This window comes from Rhinolophus ferrumequinum, chromosome 19 (genome assembly GCF_004115265.2).
Source record: "Rhinolophus ferrumequinum isolate MPI-CBG mRhiFer1 chromosome 19, mRhiFer1_v1.p, whole genome shotgun sequence".
Classification (NCBI taxonomy): Eukaryota; Metazoa; Chordata; class Mammalia; order Chiroptera; family Rhinolophidae; genus Rhinolophus; species Rhinolophus ferrumequinum.
This window is the reverse complement of record NC_046302.1, coordinates 5,714,955-5,738,199: the sequence shown is the minus strand read 5'-3', so window position 1 is coordinate 5,738,199 and position 23,245 is coordinate 5,714,955. Positions and strand designations below refer to the sequence as shown.

The window sequence follows — 23,245 nt, the reverse complement described above, 5'->3', positions numbered from 1 at the left end:
ATATTTGATGTTTACCTCACACCACATACAAAAATTAACTCGAAAGAGATCAAAGACCTAAACACAAGAGCTAAAAGTATAAAAATCTTAAATGAAAACATAGAGGTAAATTTTCATGACCTCAATTTGGCAATGAATTTTTTAAAGATATGACACTAAAAGCATAAGCAACAGAGAAAAGAACAGATAAACTAGACTTCAGCAAAAAGTCTTTTGTGCATCAGAGGACACTATCAAGACAGTGAAAACACAATCTACAGAATGGGAGAAAATCTTTGCAAATCATGTATCTGTGAAGGGTCTAGTATCCAGAATATATAAAGAACTCAACAGCAAAAATACAAACACCATTTTAAAAAGGGCATGAAGCAACATTACTCCAAAGAAGTTATACAGTGGATACCTTGGTTTTCAAACGTAATCTGTTCCGGAAGACCGTTTGAGTTCTAAAATGTTCGAAAACCGAGCCACAGTTTCCCCATAGAAAGTGATGCAAAAATGGATTAATCCATTCCAGACCTTTAAAATCAACCCCTAAAACTGCAAATTTAGCATGGATTTTACTATCTACGGATACCATAGATCCATAAAATTTACGGTGTTCGTAAACCAAAATGTTCGTCAACGGAGACGTTAGAAAACAGAGGTACCACTGTAAAAATGGCCCACAAGCACATGAAAACTTATATAACATTATTAGCCATTAAGGAAATACAAATCAAAACCACAATGAGATTTCACCTCACACTCACTATGGTAAGTATAATTAAAAACAAAAATGGACAATAACAAGTGTTGATAAGGATATGAAGAATCTGAAACTCTCATACATTGCTGATGGGACTATAAAATGGTGTAAACACAGTGGAAAGCAATTTGGTGGTTTCCCTATAAATTAAACATAGAATTACCATATGATCCAACTATTCCACTGCCAGGTATATACCCAAAAGAACTGGAAACAGTACTCAAACAAAAACTTGTACCCACTTGTTCATAGCCACAGTATTCATAATAAATAGTGAAAAGGTGAAAAGAACCCAGATGTCCATCAAGTGATGAATGAATAAACAAAATATGGTGTATCCACACAACAGGCTATTATTCCACCAGAAAAGGGAATGAAGTACTCCTATAAGCTACAATATATATAAACCTCAAAAACATTATGCTAAGTGAAAAAAGGCAGACTCAACAGGTCACATATTATACGATTCAATTTATATGAAATATCCAGAACAGGTAAAGCTATTGACACAAAAAAAGCAGATACGTGGTTGCCAGGGGCTGTGGGGAGGGAAGCATGGGAGTGACTGCTTCATGGTTACAGGGTTTCTTTTCCAGTGATGAGACATAGCAGTACCTCGGTTTTTGAACGTCTCCGTTGATGAACATTTTGGTTTATAAACGCCGTAAACCGGGAAGTAAATGCTTCGGTTTTTGAGCACGCCTTGGAAGTCGAACATGTCACGCGGCTTCCACTGAGTGCAAGATCCTGAGGCCTAGCTGTTGGCTGTTTTCCAACGTTTCAGAACTCGAACGGTCTTCCAGAATGGATTACGTTCAAAAACTGAGGTACCACTGTATTTTAGAACTAGAGATGGAACTGGCACAACTTTGTGAATATACTAAATGCCACTGAACTGTATACTTTAAAATTGGCAATTTTTATCAATTTTTCCTCAATAAAAAATAAGAAGAAAAAAACCATAGTCTTATTTTAAAAGCCTTTCATTTACCACAGGAGAAAAATAATTCTTTTTTCATTTCAATTAAAATTTATTGGGGTGACAATGGTTAATAAAATTACATAGGTTTCAAGTGTACAATTCTGTAATGCATCATCTATATATCACACTGTGTGTTCACTCAGAGTCAGTTCTCCCTCCATCACCATATATTTGACCCCATTTACCCTCATCTAACACCTGCCTCCCCCCTTAACCTCTGAGACACTAAACTATTGTGTATGTGTCTATGAGTTTTTGTTTCTTCATTTGTTTGTCTTGCTCCTTTTTTGCTTTCAGTTTTACATCCCACGTATCAGTGAAATCATATGGTTTTCAACTTTTTCTATGTGACTCATTTTGCTTAGCATAATAATCTCAAGATCCGTCTATGTTGTTGCAAATGGCACTATTTCATCTTTTCTTATGGCAGAATAGTATTCCATTGTGTATATATACCACAACTTCTTTATCCAGTCATCTATCGAAGGACACTTTGGTTGTTTCCATGTCTTGGCAACCAACTGTAAATAAAGCTACAATAAACATTGCAGCACATATATCTTTACAGATAAATGTTTTCAGACTTTTGGGATAGATACCCAGGAGAGAGATTGCTGGGTCATATGGTAATTCTATTCTTAATTTTGTAGAGGAACCTCCACACTGCCTTCCATAACGGCTGCACCAGTCTGCATTCCCACCAACAGTGGATGAGGGTTCCTTTTTCTCCACAGCCTCTCCAACACTTGTTACTATTTGTCTTGTTGATGATAGCCATTCTGACTGGGGTGAGGTGATATCTCATTGTGGTTTTTATTTGCATTTCTCTGATTAGTGATGTTGAGCATCTTTCCATATGTCTATTGGCCATCTGTATGTCTTCTTTGGACTACTGTCTCTTCAGGTCCTCTGCCCATTTTTTAATTGGATTGTTTGGTTTCTTTGTTGTTGGATTGTATGAGTTCCTTATATATTTTGGCTATCAGTCCCTTATCAGAGGTGTTGTTTGCAAATATCTTCTCCCCTTTGGTTGGTTGCCTCTTTGTTTTGTTGATGGTTTCTTTTGCTATGCAGAAGCTTTTTAGTTTGATATAGTCCCATTCATCTTTATTTTAGCTTTTACTTCCCTTGCCTTTGATCAAATTCATAAAATCCTCTTTGAACCCAAGGTCCATAAGTTTAGTACCTATGTTTTCTTCTATGCAGTTTATTGTTTCAGGTCTTATGTTTAGGTCTTTGATCCATTTTTGAGTTAATTTTGGTACATGTCGACAGATAGCAGTCTAGTTTCATTTTTTTGCACACGGCTTTCCAATTCTCCCAGCACCATTTATTGAAGAGGCTTTCTTTTCTCCATTGTATGTTTTTGGCTCCTTTGTCGAAAATTATCTGTCCATATTTATTCTATTCCATTGGTCTGTGTGTCTGTCTTTGTGCCAATACCATGCTGTTTTGATTATTGTTGCTCTGCAGTACCAGGTGAAGTCAGGGAGTGTGATACCTCCAGCCTTGTTGTTTTTTTCTTAGGATTGCTTTGGCTATTCGGGGTCTTTTGTGGTTCCATACAAATCTGACAATTTTTTGCTCTATTTCTTTAAAAACTACCATTGGGATTTTGATAGAGATTCCATTAAATCTGTATATTGCTTTTGGTAATATGGCCATTTTAACTATGTTGATTCTTCCAATCCATGAACACAGAACGTCTTTCCATTTCTTTGTGTCTTCTTCAATTTCTTTTAAAAATGTCTTATAGTTTTCAGTGTACAGGTCCTTCACATCCTTTGTTCAGTTTATTCCTAGGTATTTTATTCTTTTTGTTGCAATTGCAAAAGGAATTGTTTTTTGTTTTAGTTTTTATTTCTTTTTCTGAGATTTCATTGTTAGTGTATAGGAATACAATGGATTTTTGTACGTTGATTTTGTAGCTGGCAACTTTACTATATTCATTAATTGTTTCTAAAAGCTTTTTGGCGGAGTCTTAGGGTTTTCTATATATAGCATCATGTCATGTGCAAAAAGTGACAATATAACTTCTTCATTCCCAATTTGGATGCCTTTTAATTTCTTTTTCTTGCCTAATTGCTCTGGCGAGGCCTTCCAATACACGTTGAGAAAAATAATTCTTTATGCTTGTAAATACTTTCCAACTTGCATGCGATTATTTGTCATTCTATCACATACCATTATTTCCCAAATACAAGATCTTGAGCCTCACTTAGGTTGCTTTGATAACATATGAATTCCTAGACCCCTGGACATGATAAGGGAGGCCTGTTAAATCAGTATCTTCAAGAGGAATGTATCCTAAGTAATTCGTCACATCAGATAAGTCTGACTACTATTTAGCACAATTATTTTCTCTGATGAACAAATGTCACCCTCGGGTGACAGGGAAAAACATTTGTGATAGATCCAACGGAAATGCGAATGACCTATTAAGAAACAGCAACAGTTGCTTATTTTAATCAGCAATAAGAATTTTTGGATAATTCATTCTGGATAAGCAGGAAAACCACCTGAGATTCATGTTGAGTGCTCACTCAGTCAGAGACGATAAAGTTTTAATAGGTAGAAATTTTTCAAAAAGATAACATTGCCCAGTATTGGCAAAAGGAATTGCCTTTGCCAAAAGGAATTAAACTATTATTGGCTAAAGTGTAAATTGGTATAATCCTTGTAGACAGAAATTTGGCAACATGTATTAAAATTTAAAATGTGCATAGTCTTTGATCTATCCATCTCACCAATAGGAATTTAAACCAAGGAGATAACTCGGATGAGATGTTTGTATGAGGATATTCATCACAATACTGATTAAAACAATGAAAACTAGAAACAGTTTAAATGTTTATTAATAGAGGCTTGGGCAAATAAGTCACAGTAGAGGTATACGAGGAAACACTGAAGCCATTTAAAAGAGAGACCATCTATACTCTTTCTTCACAGGTAATTAGAGAGTAAAAGGGCTACAAAACAGTATGTATAATATGATTCTCTGTGTATAATAATTTATCTATGTATCTATGAAAAGGGAAGAGTTTGGAAGGAGTCTTTCATTAAGATGTTGAATGGTCTATGTGGACGATTTTCAGGAACATTTTGCTTCTATTAAATTTTTTTTTCTAAAATGAGCATGTAAACAGCAAAAAGACAAATATGTTTTGTGGAAAATATATGCAAAAGCATGACTTATTGTATCTGGGTATATGCATGATTATCATTTGTTAGTCACTGAAGACTAGGCTGAAGGATATAAAATTTCTGATGGGCTCTTATCACTCTAAAGCGTACCCTTACTGTTCCAACCACTTTATCTCCTGCATGTAGAATGCTCCTTGTTACTGCCTATATGAGTAAATTGGAGATCTACCTTCACGAGGCAGTGATGTCCCTCAAAAGCTTTTCTCAGTGTGTTTTTACGGCATTTGATTTGTCGGCTAAGCTATAAGCTCCACTCTGTTTCCACAGCAGTGCAAATGCTCAGCTGTGATGAGTCAGCCTCCCAAAGGGTGCAGATGGCTATGAAAAAAATGGGGTCAGCAGTCACACATCACCTTCCACAGAGCATATGCAGAACACTGCCAGACATGGGGCATATGCCCCTTATATTCAGTTTCTAAAGGTTCAGTGAAAAGAACCCAGCCCTCTTTTCAAGAATAACATGGCTGCCTCTTGCTCATCATCTGAACCTAAATATATTTTCCAGTCTTTTCTACTTGTATGACTGTGTGATCTTTTGAATACTTGATGTCCCTTAATGGTGACACCCAATGTTCATTTGGTCAAATATTCATTCTTCAAATTCCAACCCCAAAATAACTTTTCATTGGAGCCTCCTTTAACATGTCCAGAAAGAGTTAACTGTTCCTTCTATATATCTTACACCCACGCTTTCACTCATTATATATTGGTCTTCCTAACAATATTGTGAGAATAGGACCACACATCGTCTTTATATCACCAGTACCTGGCACAAAACCTCAAATGAGAAGTCTTAGTAAATAAAATTAAAATAAATCTTTGTAAAATAAAGGTGATATAGCCACTCAGGAAACTGTCTGGCAGGTTTTTCTTAAGAAAATTAAACATGCACTTACAATATGGCCCCAAATTTACAACATGGATATTTATCCCAGAAAAACAAAAACTTATGTCTATACAAAAACCCGTACACAAATATTCATAGCATCTCTCTTCATAATAGCCCCAAATCGGAAACAATCCATTTGGAAACCGTGGTATATCTATACCATGGAATACTGCTCAACAATAAGACTGAATGATTGAAACACACAACAGCTTGGATGGATCTCAAGGAATGAGTGCTGAGTGGAAACAGCCAATCTCAAAAGGTTATATTCTATACAATTTCATTTATATAATGTCACTCAAATAACAAAATTAAGGAAATGGATAACAGACCAGTGGTTAGGCATGGTGAGAGAAGAGGGAAAGATGCAACTAGAAAGGGAATGCACACAGGAACCTTGTGGTGATGGAACAGTTCTGTATCTTGTGATGATAGTTACATGAATCTACACACATGATAAAACTTCATAGAACTACACACACACACACACACATACACACACACACACACACACACATTTAGGGTGACTATTTGACAATGTAAAGACATGGAATGTTTCCAAGAAATAGAACAATACTATCAAGGGTTGGCCCCAAAGGATTAGTCTAACAGCAGTGTAAAATACTGGGAGGTTTGGAAGGAGACTGGAATAGAGGCAAGAAGGGGATGCAGAATATATTATAGAAAGAATTAAGAATATCTAATAAATAACTGGATATAAGAGACAAGAGAAAAAGAGAGGAAAACAAAGTGTGTGTATATCTACAGAAAAAGGTGTCGACAGTGGTCATCTCTGTGTTGTGATTACAGAAGATTTCTACTTTATATTTTTTTTGTATTTGTATCAAAGTTTTTTTAATTGTGATAATTTTATAATCAGGAAAAAATCTATTTTCAAAAAAAGTATGAAGTAAATGATTTTATTTAATGTAAAGAATTTGACTGACTAAAAGTCATTTAAAAAGATAGCAAGAAAGCAAAGATCTCAAACTGATACTAAAAGATTTTAGCCTAGATGAGTTGAAGAATGATGATCTTATATGAACACAGAAACAGGAGCAAACTCTGGTACACAGAATACTGAGACCAATCTTGGATGTTTTTGGTTTGAGAAATCCTGGCAGAGATGCCCAGGAGACGAGGAGGTGACAAAGCTGACACTCCTCTTCCTTCCGTCTCTCCCATCTCGCCTTCTTTAAGGCTCTGCAACCCACCGAACTCCACTCCCAGCTTCTATTTCTCTACTTTCTCCTTCCCTACATTCTTTCCTAAATAAGTCATATTACAAAAAAAAAAAAAAGGCAACTTTTTTCAACCCCATTTGCACCTCCAGATGCTACCCTGTGATATCCTTTACAAACGTCTTAAAAGAGGCACATATACTCAGACTGTCTCCATTTCCTCACCTCCCACCCTATAGAATCTGGTTTCTATTCCTTTACTTAATACAAGCAACAAATCATTTTCATGTTGGTAAATCTGTTAAAAATTTCACAGTATTTATCTGATTTTTGAACAGCATTCCACTTTCCTGAAACACTGCCTCCCATTTGCAGCTATGACCCCACTTCTGATGTTTGTTTCTTTCTCTCTGGCTACACCTTTAAATTCTTTATTTTACCCACTTCCTCTGTCCTCATCTCTTAAATACTATGGTTCCTCAAGTTCTATCCCAAGTTGTTCTCTCGTCTCATCCTCTGCACTGTCCCTGAGCCATTCTAGTACATAAGCTGCCAACTCTACCCCTCACAATTTCCTACATGGCATTCTATACTCAAATTATGACAAATTCTGTTGTTGTGGTTTTCTTGTGTCAAATCCCATAATTCCTTGGCCTTTGAACATATTTCTGGTACATGACACCTTCCACTTACCTTGTCACATTGTATTGTAAATGCTTATGTAGTGTCTCCCACCATACTATAAGCTTTGTGAGAATAAGGACTATATTATGCTCTTTTCCCAGAGTCTAGGATAGTGCCTGGCACATGAAAAGTGCTTAGTAAATATTTATCAAGATAAAATTTAGAAATACAATCAACTGGTATATATTTTTAAATGTTTAAAGTCACTTTAAATAAAGAAATATAGATTGTACAAATGAAAGAGTATTTTTTTCCCACTCAAATTGATCAACTCCAAAAGATACCCACTTTGATCAATGGTGTGAAGAAATGGACAAAACTATTCTGTTGTAAATAGTAATCATCACAATATATCTGGAAGGCAATTTGGCTATATATGTGCAGCACAAAGCATAGGTTTTGGAGTTAGAATGAGAATGAAAACTGTGCTTTGACTTATAACTAGTTATCTGAACTTAGGGAGTTACTGTGTGTCTCTAAACTTGTTTCCTCATCTGTAAAGTAAATCAGATTTACTGAAAAGTAAATCAACATAGTATTTTGTGAAATATTGTAGCTTATTAAAATTAACATGCAGCTCAAACAGCTATCTAAGTATATTTAGTATAAAACCAAGTAATGTTTTATAAGAGTCTTCTACAGAAAATAACTCCAATTAAACTTTCTTTAAAATGTGGATATGGGGGCATCCGGAAGGCTCAGTTGGTTAGAGCGTGACCTCTGAACAATGGGGTTGCCAGTTCGATTCCCACATGGGCTAGTGAGCTGTGCCCTCCACAGCTAGACTGAACAGAATGAGCTGCCGCTAAGCTTCCAGGGGGTGGCCAGATGGCTCAGTTGGTTAGAGCGTGAGCATTTAACAACAAGGTTGCCAGTTCAATTCCTGCATGGGAATGGTGGGCTGCGCCCCCTGCAACTATGTAAAGATTGAAAATGGCGACTGGACTTGGAGCTGAGCTGCGCCCTCCACAAGTAGATTGAAGGACAACGACTTGGAGCTGATGGGCCCTGGAGAAACACACTGTTCCCCAATATTCCACAGTAAAATTAAAAAAAAAAAATCTCTCCTAATTTCCCTTGTGTGTTTAAAAACAATGTGGATATAATTTATTCAACGCCTATTTATTGCGCATCTAGCTGTGGGTTAGGCACATGTTCCAGTCAGGGAGAATATAACAGTGAAAGAATAAGTCCTTATATTTGTAAGGGAAAGAGAGACAATAAATCTAAAAATACATGGTAACGTGAGCTTTTGAAGCACGTGGGTAAAGACTTTTCTAATGGAGGGACACTTGGCAGACACTTGAAAAGTAAAGAGGCAAGTCATTTGGTTGTGTGGGAAAAGAGAGCTCCTCAGAGAGGGGATAACAAAGGCTCGGCTGCAGGAGACTGTGAGGCACTTTTAAGACAGTGGCAGAAAACAGTCTTTTGTAGGGTTGTGCAGGTTAGTTGAAGGACATAGAGTTTATTCTGTGTGATAAAGAGCAGTGGAAGGTCCAGAGCAGGGAAATAACGTCATCACATTTTACTTTAAGAGGTGTACTTTGGCTGTTGTGGGGAAAACAGCCAGAAAAGGAGCAAGAGTGAAAATAGGAAGACCACTTAGAGTGAATGAGAGATAATAGTCTGAATGAGTGATGATGATGGTTTGGAAAAAGGGCATCTGAAGGAGAGATGGTGAAAAGTAGTCAGATTCAGGACCTATTTCAAAGGTAGAGCTATCAGGATTCTACTTTTATGAACTTAATTCAAGGACTTAACTGTAGCTATTAAAAAAGATTTATATACAAGGATACACAAAACAGGGTGCTTATAACTAGATACAAGTTGATTAGTTTAATAAACTCTGGTACAGCCAGCCATAAGCTAGAAAAGATGTAGTCATTTAGAAATGATGATGTTGAATATATAATGACATGAGAAAATGTTCATAACATGTTGAATAAAAACAACAGTACAAAAGTATCCAATATTAACCCATATTGTCCAAATAAAATGTATAAAAAGCGATTAAAGGTTATACACCAGCATGTTATTACGTTGGTGCAAAAGTAATTGCGGTTTTTGCAATTATTTTCAATCTTTTAAACCGCAATTACTTTTGCACCAACCTAATAGCAAAATTTCTCTCTGGGTTATGGAATTACACATTTATAATTTTTTTTCTTTGAGCTTTTGTATCTTCCAAATTTCCTATAATGACCATGTATTAGTTTTATGAGAATAAGCAATTTTTAAAGTATTTGTTACTTACCATCACTTTTCGCAAAGTGTATCTTTTGGATCTAATGTCATCCATTAGCATCTCATAGGGGGTGAGCTGATATTCAATGGGCAAAGGGTTGTACTGCCGCTCTTGGACCTTCTTAAGTTTTACTCCGTTCCGCAAATCCCTCATCACCTGTACCCAGAATCGAGCCTGAAAGAACCAACAATGGAGAGACATCAATGAGTGAATTTACTAGTTTACTCTAAACAGCTATAGTTATACAGAAAAAAATGAAGAGCTTGGATTACAAAACACTGACTAAACAAAACAAAAATGACTTTAAAAATTAGATTTTAGGATAATAAAAAGTGGGTAGAAAGCTAGGAGAGAATCCACAAGCTCTAACTGCTGAGACACCTGGGTATAAGTCCTAACTCATCCATTGCGATAGGCATTAATGGCCTTAGTTCTTCAGGCTTCCTTATGTCTATATTCCATTATGTGGCTTTGCTCACTAAAGAGGAAGACTATATTTCTCACACCTTCACTCTGGGTTTGGTTAAATGATTTTCTTGGCCACTGGAATAGCAGTGGGTATGATGTGACCAAAGGCTTCAAAAGCAAATGCACGATGGGCTTATTACTTGTGCTTCCATTATCACCATGAAAACATCATGCCCGGGTAGGTATGGGGCCCACTGGCATGATCACCCAGGAGAAGGATGAGACACACACAGAGCGGAGCTACTACAACTGATCTGCAGACTCATGAGCTAAATAAATGTTACCGCCTTATGCCACAGTGATTTTATACTGTTTGGTTACACAGGATTATTGTGATCATAGCTAATTGATACAACCACCTACTATCTATATGCCATCCATCAAATTACTTCACCTTTCTCAACCCTAGCTTCCTCATCAATAAAAGAAAATTGTACTTTGTAACCTGTTGAGAGGATCAGAGTTGATGTATAGTGTTCTGTACATAGAAAATGCTTAAAACAACAATTTTTATGTTATTACTATCATTACACAAATTACTTAATATCAGTTTTCTTATCTACAAATAATAGCAAGCTGCCTTGTCTACACTTTAACAGAATGAGATATAAATGAAGTACTTATAATAATATAAAACATATTAAATATGTATATTATTATTATACTTTAACCCTTTTGTTTTCCTGCCTATAAGCTAAGGTGTCATAGTCAGTAAAAAGTAAATCAATATGATATTTAACTGAAATATTGTAGTTAAAATTAATAAGTGGCTCAAATAGATACGTACTTAAATATATTTATTAAAAATCAAGTGATGTATTTTATAAGAATTGTCTAACCTGTATGACTCTGATTATATTTCTCAAAAACAATTTGTGATTTAAAAAATATATGTATATACCATTTCTTATTCCAAAAAGAATTTGAGGTACTTAATATTGTGGTATATCAATTAGAACATCTTCTAAAATACTCACTTTTTAATATAGAGTCTTAGATTATGCCATCAAAGACATTCTAATGTATCCCTAAAATATTTAGCTTTCTCTCTTGGGAATGTACTTGTCCCAAGTTCTCTATTTTTCTTACTCATTCTTTTAAGATCCAGTTCAAATATCATCTCATCTTTCAATATTGTCTCTTCTCTCGACCTCCTCAGGCTTTAAGAAAACCTGAAATATGAAACTTTGAATTGTCAAAACAGATAGTTAGAGGATGATTACTCACATAGCTTTTGCTATAATTTATGAAAGGATTCAAACAGACTTGGTTTTTTATAGCCAATTCTTTATGTATTATTGTTTGGCAAAAATTTTATATATGACTTTTCAGAAATTAAAGTCACAGTTATTACATAAAATAATGCACAACTATCACTGTACATATTTCCAGAGAGTCGTCATTTACCCCTTATACTATTAGGGATGATATTCTGAGATGTTTAGATTCTGACATTAGAGATATTCTGATTCTTCCTCATTCTGTTCCTCACTCTTTCCTCATTCATTCTTATCTTCCTAGGTAATTCATTTTAATGGTCTTATGAGAAAGAAACTGGTGATCTGGGCAAATGTGGTTGCCTGGTTAAATGAGGTTGTCTTAAGGCAATAAATTAAAATTTTAGTTCAAGTTTATACTAGCTGTTTGCTAACTTCTGAACACTCGCTGTTATGTATTTGGCTTCAATATCTAGTAAAACAAATTTAAAAATTTATTAGCCAAGATGAAATATACCTAGAGCAACACTACCAGGGTATTCTCCTATACAAAGAAAACTTGACAATCAATATTATTCCAGAATGACAAATAATACTAGCTTAAAAGACAATATAGGATACTCGTATTTTAACCTCACTCTTTAATGTTCTAGATTAATATCATTGCAAATATTTCAGTAAAGATATCCTCAATAAATTAAGACTACTGTAAACAGGAAATACCCAAATGATCATAAAAAGAAGAATGGATAAACAAAATTGTGGTATGTCTATACAGGAGAATACTACTCACCAATAAAAAAAACCAAACTATTGATATAGGCAACAGTATGGATGAAATCTCAAAAGAACTGTGCTGAATGAAAGAAACCAAACAAAAAACAGTACATACTGTTCAATTACATTTATACAAAATTCTAGAAAATGCAAACTAATCGATAGTGACACAAAGCAGATCACTTGTTGCCTAGAAACTGGGGAGGAGGGAGGCAGGAAGTAGGATTACAAAGGAGTATCAGGAAATATTGGGGGATGATGGATAGGATCATTATTTTGATTGTATTGATGGTTTCATGGGTATATATGCATATGCATATGTCAAAATGTATCAAATTGTACTTTTTAAATATGCTGTTAAATATACATGATAAATATATCATGTATGTTGACTATACCTTAATAAAGCTGTTAGAAAAGAATACGGCAAACAATTAAAATCTCATATACTCAAAAGCAAGTCACTTATATCCCCCAAATGTGCATCTTTTCCTGCTCCCTCAATTAATGATATCATTATTTATCTAGTATCCTTAATCTGAAAAGTCAGAATCCTAAAATGTTCCTTCCCAATGACACCTGGACATATCTCAATCTAACTCCATGACATTCACTTTCCTATCCCCAAGGTCATCATGCCTGCCTGACTCTAAGTGACATATGAGGGCAGGGATTCAGAGATCTAGGACCACGCTGGAATAACAGATAATTAAGTGTGCCACATTAATAAACCGCAATGATCTATTCTAGAAATCTGTCTTCTGTTTTATGAAGGCACAGACCCCATATTATTCATTCTGCATCCCCAGGACCCTAATCCAGTAACTATTTATTAAATAAATTAATGTACTACACTATAGTTTCACAGGTTATCCTGAAACAGAGCTTAAAACTTTGACTTACATACAAGAAAGAGTATGCTAATGTATTAATATAATCAGAAAGCTCAATATTTTAAAATTCACTGCAATTCTCAGAAACATTGGGGTGATTCTAATAAAATCAGATAGTTTTTAAAAACTGAAAACAGATATATCCTCAAATGTAAGACTAGGTATTCAAATTCATACAATATCAATTCATACTACAGTCCTTAACAAGCAGCACGTAAAAAACATTGACTACTTCTTCAAAACTAAACAGAACAAAGAGAATATCCAACTATCTTACCCAGTCAGCGTTTTTCAGCTCCTCCAGGTCTGTGTTAGATTCATCGCTCTTTTCCATTTCTTGAATCTTCTTAAGATTCTACCAATTAAAAATATATATATACTGAGGCATAAAAATTTCATTATGCTACCTTCTCAAATTAAAAATTTAAAAGATAACATACCTTTAAATATATACAAAAGTGTTATTGAAGCAAATAGTACAGATATCAGTTTCAACAGAATCAACAATTCTTCAGGGAAACTTTCCCTTCCTTGATTAAGCCAAATCTTCTTACTATACAATTTCATAGCACCATAAACCTTTCCTATATAGTTCTTATCAACACTGTAATTTTACATTTGTTTGTGCCTTCCCTCTAGATTTCATGAGGCAGATTTCTGTTCTCAGAAGCTAATATAAGCGTTGGCACTTTTTGATGCTCAATATATATTTGTCAAATAATTTAACGAATAAATTTCAAATTTTAGATAGATGTCATCAAAATGGCGGCGTAAGGTGAGCCTCTATAAATCTTCCCTGGAATTTACAACTAATCGAACAACTATAACTCCACAAAGGACTCCCTGCACAGCAGACCGGCAAGACGAAGAGGACCACTACTAAATTCACCTAAAGGTGGGCGAATCGTGCGGGGGAGAGGGGGGGGTAAGGGGGTGGGGTGGGAGGGTGGGAGGGAGGGGGAGGAGAGAAGGGAGAAGTGCAGAGACACAGATGCACAGGCGCAGGACGCAGACTTAGGTCAGTGCTCCGAGCTCGCTGCATCCTGGAACTATCACAGCTGTGGGAGAGGGAAGAACTTGGACTGCTAGGGCTCCGTTTATGGCCCACAGGGCTGAGGGGACAGCATATAACACGGCTAAACCCAACGCTCACGGCAGAGACCTCCGAAAAAAGACTGAGGGAAGAAGGCTGAAAACAGTGGTTTAAGCTCTCACTGCTGAGCAGAGAATGGAAGCCTTAGGCACTGAGACTGGCCTCCCCCTCCCTACCCTCCCAGAGCTCGCCCCGCCACCACCTGTTCGGTGCTAAAAGCAGATCAGTAGCAGAGTCAGATCAAAAGAACATAATATTTGCTGTTCTGAGAACTGTGGACCGCAGACACAGATTCACAGCCCAACTAGTTCCGGCAAAGGGGAGAGAGCTGTGGAAGCAGGACCAGCTATGGTGGTGGTTGCTGCCATTGTTCTGGGCCATCTCTCACAACTCACCCCGTCCCTGGCCCCACCTATCTGGGCGGATCCCTGCAGGAGTAAACAGAACTGCTGAAACATACGGGCTCTGAATCTGGTGCAGGAAGAGCTTTGGAACTTCAAAAGCTCTCTGCATACCCACACCGACACTGCGCCCTGTGACCCAGGCGAACTATTAACAGAGGAGAATCCTGTCTCCCAGGGAATCCCCCCATTGTGTGAGAAGCTGGAATAGTGCAGAGAAAACATAGCACTACTGTGTGAGAGAGAAAAACAGGCTGCAATCGGAGAGAAAATAAAAAATTCTACCAACAAGTACTGGAAAACAAAAGAAAGACCTCTTCCTATCACCCTTTGCAGAAGTCACTCCTGTAGATGTCTAGGAAGAGAAATAATGAATCAGTAATTGCCATGAATAACCAAGGCAACAAGACAGCTCAGAAAGAAAGTGAAAAGTGTCCAGAAAGGAACTTCAAGATATGAAAATATGTGACTTAAATGACAGAGAATTCAAGATTGCAGTTCTAAAATAACTCAACGAGATGCAAGAAAACACAGAAAGGCAGTTTAATGAACTAAGAAACACAATCAGAGAACAACCTGAGCATTTGACGAAAGAGATTGAAATTTTAAAGAAGAACCAAATAGAATTTCTGGAGATTAAGAACTCAATAGAAAAAATTAAGAATGAAATAGCCAGCTTAGGTAGTAGAGGTGACCAGATGGAGGAAAGAATCAGTGACATCGAAGATAGAAACCTGGAAATGACAAGGATGGAAGAAGAAAGAGACTTGATACTTAAAAGAAATACAAGAACTCTACAACAACATTCTGACTCCATCAAAAAGAACAATTCAAGAATAATGGGCATACCAGAAAGAAAAGAAAGAGAGAAGGGAATAGAGAATATATTGAAACAAATTGTTGACGAGAACTTCTCAAACTTGTGGACAGAACTTCGAATGCAAGAAGCAAATAGAACATCTAATTACCTCAATCCGAACAGGCCTTCTCACACTGTATTGAAGTGTGAGGCACACTGTATTGAAGCTGTCAAAAATCAATGACAAAGAAAAAATCCTCAAGGCAGCCAGGGAAAAGAAGACGGTAACCTACAAAGGAAAGCCTATTAGATTATCATCAGATTTTTCAGCAGAAACTCTAAAAGCCAGGAGGGAGTGGAACCAAATACTCAAACTATTGAAAGAGAGAAATTATGAGCCAAGAATAATATATCCAGCAAAGATATCCTTTAGATATGAAGGAGGAATAAAGAACTTTCCAGACATACAGAAGCTGAGGGAATTTTCTAATATATGACCTGCACTACAAGAAATACTAAAGGAGGCTATTCGACCACCATCAACAGGGACAATTTGTGGCAACCAAAACATAAAAACGGGGAGAGTAAAGGCCTGAATCGGAATATGGGAATGGAGAAAGTAAGCGTGCTGAAGAAAATGGAATACTCTAAATATCAAACTCTGTTTTACGTAAACGTAAGGGTAACCACTCAAAAAAAAATCCAGAACTGAAATATATACTGTAATAAAAGAAGAAACAGAGGGAAACATCATAGAATACCACCACACAGAAATAATAGACAATAGCAGAAAGGCAAACAAACAATGGAGAAACAGCCTTACCAGAAAACTAAAGATAGAATGATAGGAAATCCTCACATATCAATAATCACCCTAAATGTAAATGGACTGAACTTACCAATAAAAAGGCACAGAGTAGCAGATTGGATCAAAAAACTAAACCCAACCGTATGCTGTGTACAAGAGACACATCTCACCTACAAGGACAAGCATAGACTCAAAGTGAAAGGGTGGAAATTGACACTCCAAGCAAATGGTATCCAGAGAAAATCAGGTGTAGCCATACTGATATCAGATGAAACAGACTTCAGGGTGAAAAAGGTAACAAGAGACAAAGATGGACATTTCATAATGGTAAAGGGGACTATACAACAAGAAGACATAACAGTCATCAATATTTATGCCCCCAATCAGGGAGCACTGAAATATACCAAGCAACTACTAACAGAACTAAAGGGAGAAATAGACTAAAACACAATTATATTAGGGGACTTAAATACATCATTGAAAGCTATGGATAGATCATCCAAAGAGAAAATAAATAACGAAACAGCAGCCCTAAAAGACACATTAAATGAAATGGACATAATTGATATATATAGAGCACTTCATCCTAAAACATCAGACTATACATTTTTTTATAGTGTACGTGGAACATTGTCAAGGATAGACCATATATTGGGACATAAAATCAGCCTCAGCAAATTTAAGAAGATGGAAATCATACCAAGCATATTCTCTGATCACAAGGCTTTGAAATTGGATATAAACTGCAAAAAGAAAGCAAGAAAAAACACAAACACATGGAGATTAAACAACATACTCTTAAAGAATGACTGGGGCAAAGAAGAAATTAGAGGAGAGATCAAAAGATTCATAGAAACAAATGACAATGAAAATACATCCTCCCAAAATTTTTAGGATGCAGCGAAAGCAGTTTTAAGAGGGAAATTTATATCATTACAGGCCTATCTCAAGAAACAAGAAAAATCCCAAATAAATAACCTCATGTTACACCTTAAAGAACTAGAAAAAGAAGAACAAATGAAACCCAAGGTCAGCAGAAGAAAGGAAATAACAAAAATCAGAGCAGAACTAAATGAAATAGAGAACAAAAGACAATAGAAAAAATTAATGTGACAAAGAGCTGGTTCTTTGAAAAGATTAATAAAATTGACAAACCCTTGGCTAGACTCACTAAGCTAAAAAGAGAGAAGACACTAATTAACAAAATCAGAAATGAAAAAGGGGAAGTTATCACGGACACCACAGAAATACAAAGGATAATCCAGAGAATACAATGAAGGACTATATGCGACCAAATTCAATAACCTAGAAGAAATGGACAAGTTCTTAGAAACATATAGCCTTCCTAGGCTGAACCACGAAGAACTGAAAAATCTAAACAGACTGATCACCAGTAACGAAATTGAATCAGTCATCCAAAACCTTCCCAAAAGCAAAAGTCCGGGACCAGATGGCTTCACTAGTGAATTCTACCAAACCTTCAAAGAGGATTATAATACCAATCCTGCTCAAACTCTTCCAAAAAATTGAAGAAGAGACAGTAGTACTCCCTAAGTCATTTTATGAGGCCAACATTACCCTGAAACCAAAACCTGGTAAGGACAACACAAAAAAAGAAAACTACAGACCAATATCTCTGATGAATACACATGCAAAAATCCTAAACAAAATTCTAGCAAATTGAATACAACAATGCATTAAAAAGATTATTCATCATGACCCAGTGGGGTTCATCCCCGGGGCACAAGGATGGTTCAACATCTGCAAATCCATCAATGTGATACATCACATAAACAAAATAAAGGACAAAAATCATATGATTATATCAATTGATGCAGAAAAAGCATTTGACAAGATACAACATCCATTTATGATTAAATCACTTAATAAAATAGGTATAGAAGGAAAATACCTTAACATAATAAAGGCCGTACATGACAAACCCTCAGCTAATCTCATAATTAATGGAGAAAAACTGAAGCCCTTTGCTCTACATTCAGGAACATGACAGGGCTGTCCCCTATCACCTCTGCTTTTCAACATAGTGTTGGAAGTCCTTGCCAGAGCAATCAGGGAAGAGAAAGAAATAAAAGGCATCCAAATTGGGAATGAAGAAGTTAAATTGTCACTCTTTGCAGATGACATGATGCTATATATAGAAAACCCTAAAGACTCCACTAAAAAAGTATTAGAAACAATCAACGAATACAGTAAAGTTGCTGGCTATAAAATCAACGTACAAAAGTCCATTGCATTCCTATAAACTAACAATGAAATCTCAGAAAAAGAAATACGAAAAACTTTCCTTTTCCAATTGCAGCAAAAAGAATAAAATACCTAGGAATAAACTCAACCAAGGATGTGAAAGACCTATATGCTGAAAACTATAAGACATTTTTAAAAGAAATTGAAGACACAAAGAAATGGAAAGACATTCCATGCTCATGGATTGGAAGAATCAACATAGTTAAAATGGCCATATTACCCAAAGCAATATACAGATTTAATGCAATTTCCATGAAAATCCCAATGGCATTTTTTAAAGAAATAGAACAAAAAATCATCAGATTTGTTTGGAACCACAAAAGACCACGAATAGCCAAAGCAATCTTAAGAAAACAGAACAATGCTGGAGGTATCACACTCCCTGACTTTAGCTTGTACTACAGGGCTACAATAATCAAAACAGCATGGTATTGGCAGAAAAACAGACACATAGACCAATGGAATAGAATTGAGAACCCAGAAATAAAACCACATAAATATGGACAGATAATTTTTAACAAAGCAAAAAACATACAACGGAGAAAAGACAGTCTCATCAATGAATGGTGCTAGGAGAATTGGATAGCCATGTGTAAAAGAATGAAACTGGACTGCTATCTGTCACCATGTACCAAAATTAATTCAAAATGTATCAACAACTTAAGCATAAGACCTGACATAATAAACTGGATAGAAGAAAACATAGGTACTAAACTTATGGACCTTGGGTTCAAAGAGCATTTCGTGAATTTGACTCCAAAGGCAAGGGAAGTAAAAGCTAAAATAAACGAATGGGACTATATGAAACTTAAAAGCTTCTGCACAGCAAAAGAAACCATCGACAAAATAAAGAGGCAACCAACTGAATGGGAGAAGATTTTTGCAAACAGTGCCTCTGATAAGGGGCTAATATCCAAAATATACAAGGAACTCATGCAACTCAGCAACAGGAAAACGAACAACCCAATTGAAAAATGGGCAGAGGACCTGAAGAGACATTTCTCCAAAGAGGACATACAAATGGCAAATAGATGTATGAAAAAATGTTCAACATCACTAATCATCAGAGAAATGCAAATAAAAACCACAATGAGATATCACCTCACCCCAGTCAGAACGGCTATCATCAACAAGACAAATAGTAACAAGTGTTGGAGAGGCTGTGGAGAAGAAGGAACCCTCATACACTGTTGGGGGGAATGCAGACTGGTGCAGCCGCTATGGAAGGCAGTGTGGAGGTTCCTCAAAAAATTACGAATAGAATTATCATATGACCCAGCAATCCCTCTCCTGGCTATCTACCCAAAAAATCTGAAAACATTTATCCATAAAGACAAGTGTGCTCCAATGTTCATTGCAGATTTATTTACGGTGGCCAAGACATGGAAACAACCAAAATGTCCTTCGATAGATGAATGGATAAAGAAATTGTGGTATATATACACAATGGAATACTATTCAGCGGTAAGAAAAGATGAAATAGAAGCATTTGTGACAACATGGATGGATCTTGAGAGTATAATGCTAAGCGAAATAAGTCAGACAGAAAAAGCAGAGAACCATATGATTTCACTGATACGTGGTATATAAACCAAAAACAACAAAAGAACAAGACAAACAAATGAGAAACAAAAACTCATAGACACAGACAATAGTTTAGTGGTTACCAGAGGGTAAGGGGGGTGAGGGGTGGTAGATGAGGGTAAAGGGGATCAAATATATGGTGATGGAAGGGGAACTGAGTCTGGGTGGTGAACACACAATGGGATTTATACATGATGTAATACAGAATTGTACACCTGAAATCTATGCAATTTTACTAACCATTGTCACCCCAATACATTTTTTAAAAATTTCAAATTTTAAAATGTCTTTTATTTATTTTTAATTTGACACAAGGCTATACTTGTATATTGCAAAATGGTTACCACAATAAGCACTTCATCACCTCATATAATTACCTTTTATTTTTAATGGTGAGAACATTTAAGATCTACTCTCTTCGCAACTTTCAAGTATACAATACAGTATTGTTAACTATAGTCACCATGCTGTATATTAGATCTCCAGAACGTATTCATCGTATAACTGGAAATTTGTGCCCTTTTTAAATTGCATTAATTCAACATAGGCAATGTTTAAAAAATCCTGATAGGTAAAACATATGTGAATTATAAATTTGTGTTATACCATTCCTACTCACAATAATTCAATCCTAATATATTTTACATTTTGCTAAGCCTATCTGCCTGATTGCACTTGGACTACGTTTGAATGCACTGTGTGAAACCTAGCTTGTTTTCTGTGAAAATAAAGAATACTTAACATGAAACATTTCTAAACCATTTATTTTTAGCTTCTCAACATCTCAGATTAACCATGTGCAAAATGAGAATACCACCACCGATTTTTCATACTTAATAATGTATAGGAGTATTAATACAGAAAGAATAATAAAATAACTTTGACTTGAAAAAAAGGTGGTATGAATAATGCATTATTTCTTCTCTCCCTAGGAAAGAAATCAGAGGACAAAAAGTATTTCTGATTGTTTCAGAATGTGTTTCCATAATTTTTAAAAGGAAAAGTCAGGTTTCCTGTTTGAGACTATCTAATAAGACACTTGCCTCTCTGAGTCATGCCCTTATCTAAGTTACCCTCTTTGGGTGTCCTGTTCCTCACCTTTAAAAGGAAGATATTACCATCTACCTCACAATGCTGTATTTAAAATATACTTAGTTAAAATATAATTTTACAGCGTCTGAGGAAAAGCAACTACCAAAACATGCATATCCTAATTCTCCTCTGTATTGCCCCAGCCCCATGTCCTATTCCTCATCCAGAGCCTTGTTCTTTTCCAGTGGTCTTGGCCACTGCTCTTGGCTGCAGTAGGGTGCTAGGACAATAATAAGGGCAGCTAACAAGAGCTAAGCCTTTAGGCAACCATCATTTAACCACAACCATAACCTATGTTACCAAAAACTAACTGACCAGCCTGGGGGCCCTGAAAGGTGAGTGATGGAGCAGGAGTGAAGCAGGTGGAAGTGGCACCAGGGTCTCAGAAATGAGATAAGACATGGAAGGGACAGCAGATAATGAGAAGAGTGGTCCTGTTGGGAACATAAGCATCCTGATGCTGCCCTCAGTTGCTTATATAACTCTTAGAAAATAGCTAGATAAAATTCTACTTTACTTTTGCTAAAATAAATATGTATGAATTGATATGTTACACAAGGAAAAAAGAATAGAAGTCATGACTTTTAACTAGGCTTTGCAGATAATGGGTAGTTAAAATCTGGTGTGATATTATGTCAGAATCTCAGAAATAATCATTATTACTAAATTTGGACTCTCAGTTTTCTATCTTTAAAGATGTATCAGATCTACTAGCATATACAATATTTCTAATATTCAAAATCCCTAATCTTTTGCTAGGGATTACTAGATATGTTTTTAAAAAATCTATGATGATTTAAAGCCATCATTTTCAACCCCAGTCCATAATCTTCATAAAATATCAAAATCAGAATTGAGCAGGTAGGAGACCAAAAAGGGGAGGTGTACCGTGTTTACTGTGTTCCTCTGCTGACTGTAACCCAGGCTCCATCCCGAAAAGAATTAAAACATGTTCGTATTATTCTGTTGACAAGAAGAGCCTTCCTTCTACTTTTTTTATAATTAAAATGATGAAAGAAAAGAGATTTAGGAGGTGAACTGCCTCTGGGTACCCTGGGACTTTCTCAGGCCATGACATCTATCAGCAGCAGTACTCTCCCCTGTCCCCACCCAAAAAATGAGAACTGAGAATAAGTACCTCACCTCTAATTCTTCCCACTCCAGCTGTAGGGCATTTGCACTGACTGTTCCTCCCACTAGAATGCTTTACCCCGATATCCACATCGCTAATTCCCACACGTCGTTCTCATTCTTGCTCAAATGTCACCTTCTCAATGTGGCCTACCCTGACCATCCTACATAAATGCTATATAAAAGCCCCACACCAGCCACTAGTAACTCCCCAGTCTACCTTTTTCCAAACTTCATCCTGCCTTCTAACAGTCCATATGACTTAATATGTGTATGGTCTGCCTCTCCCTGTTAGATTGTAAGCTTCATGAGGAATTTTGATGTAATAGTTCACTGATGGGCTCCTCAAATCTCCAGAACAGTGCCATTGCTCTCTAGGTCCTTTTAAGATCAAAACAGGAAAAGGCAAGACAAACGGTACAGATACAGTAGAAGATGGAGGTCTTTGGTAAGATGAAAATGTTTATCGTTTTTTTTGTTTTTATTCCTATTGCTACTACCACAAAGTTGACTGTAGTAGATCTCTAAATTGTTCTTTCTGTTTCAGTTTCTTCCTCATTTGACTTATTTTCTCAATCCTCTATGATGGGTTCCCAGTGTCTCTGCTGTAGCCCTTGAACTGGGGACCTATGGTCAAACAGTACAGGGATATGCCAGGAAGCATTTATAATGACAGATAAAAACATGACACATTTCCCTGCAGTTAATTTTACTCAAAAATAATGTAATAGATGCCGTAGTAATATGCCCAAGTCTACGGCCCACCCCCCACCCAAGGCTTTCA

At 36.2% G+C, this 23,245-nt stretch overlaps 1 protein-coding gene across 2 annotated transcripts in view; it reads right to left on the bottom strand.

Moving 5' to 3' along the window:
* The window catches only part of SPIRE1 (spire type actin nucleation factor 1), a 228,606-nt gene that overhangs the window by 69,699 nt on the left and 135,662 nt on the right, over nt 1–23,245 (bottom strand). For both annotated transcript variants that reach the window (XM_033087714.1, XM_033087715.1), the window contains exons 5-6: nt 13,566–13,643; nt 9,943–10,107 (exon numbers count right to left, since the gene is read on the bottom strand). In XM_033087714.1, coding sequence (XP_032943605.1) covers nt 9,943–10,107; nt 13,566–13,643 — 243 coding nt within the window. The remainder of the gene's footprint in view (nt 1–9,942; nt 10,108–13,565; nt 13,644–23,245) is intronic.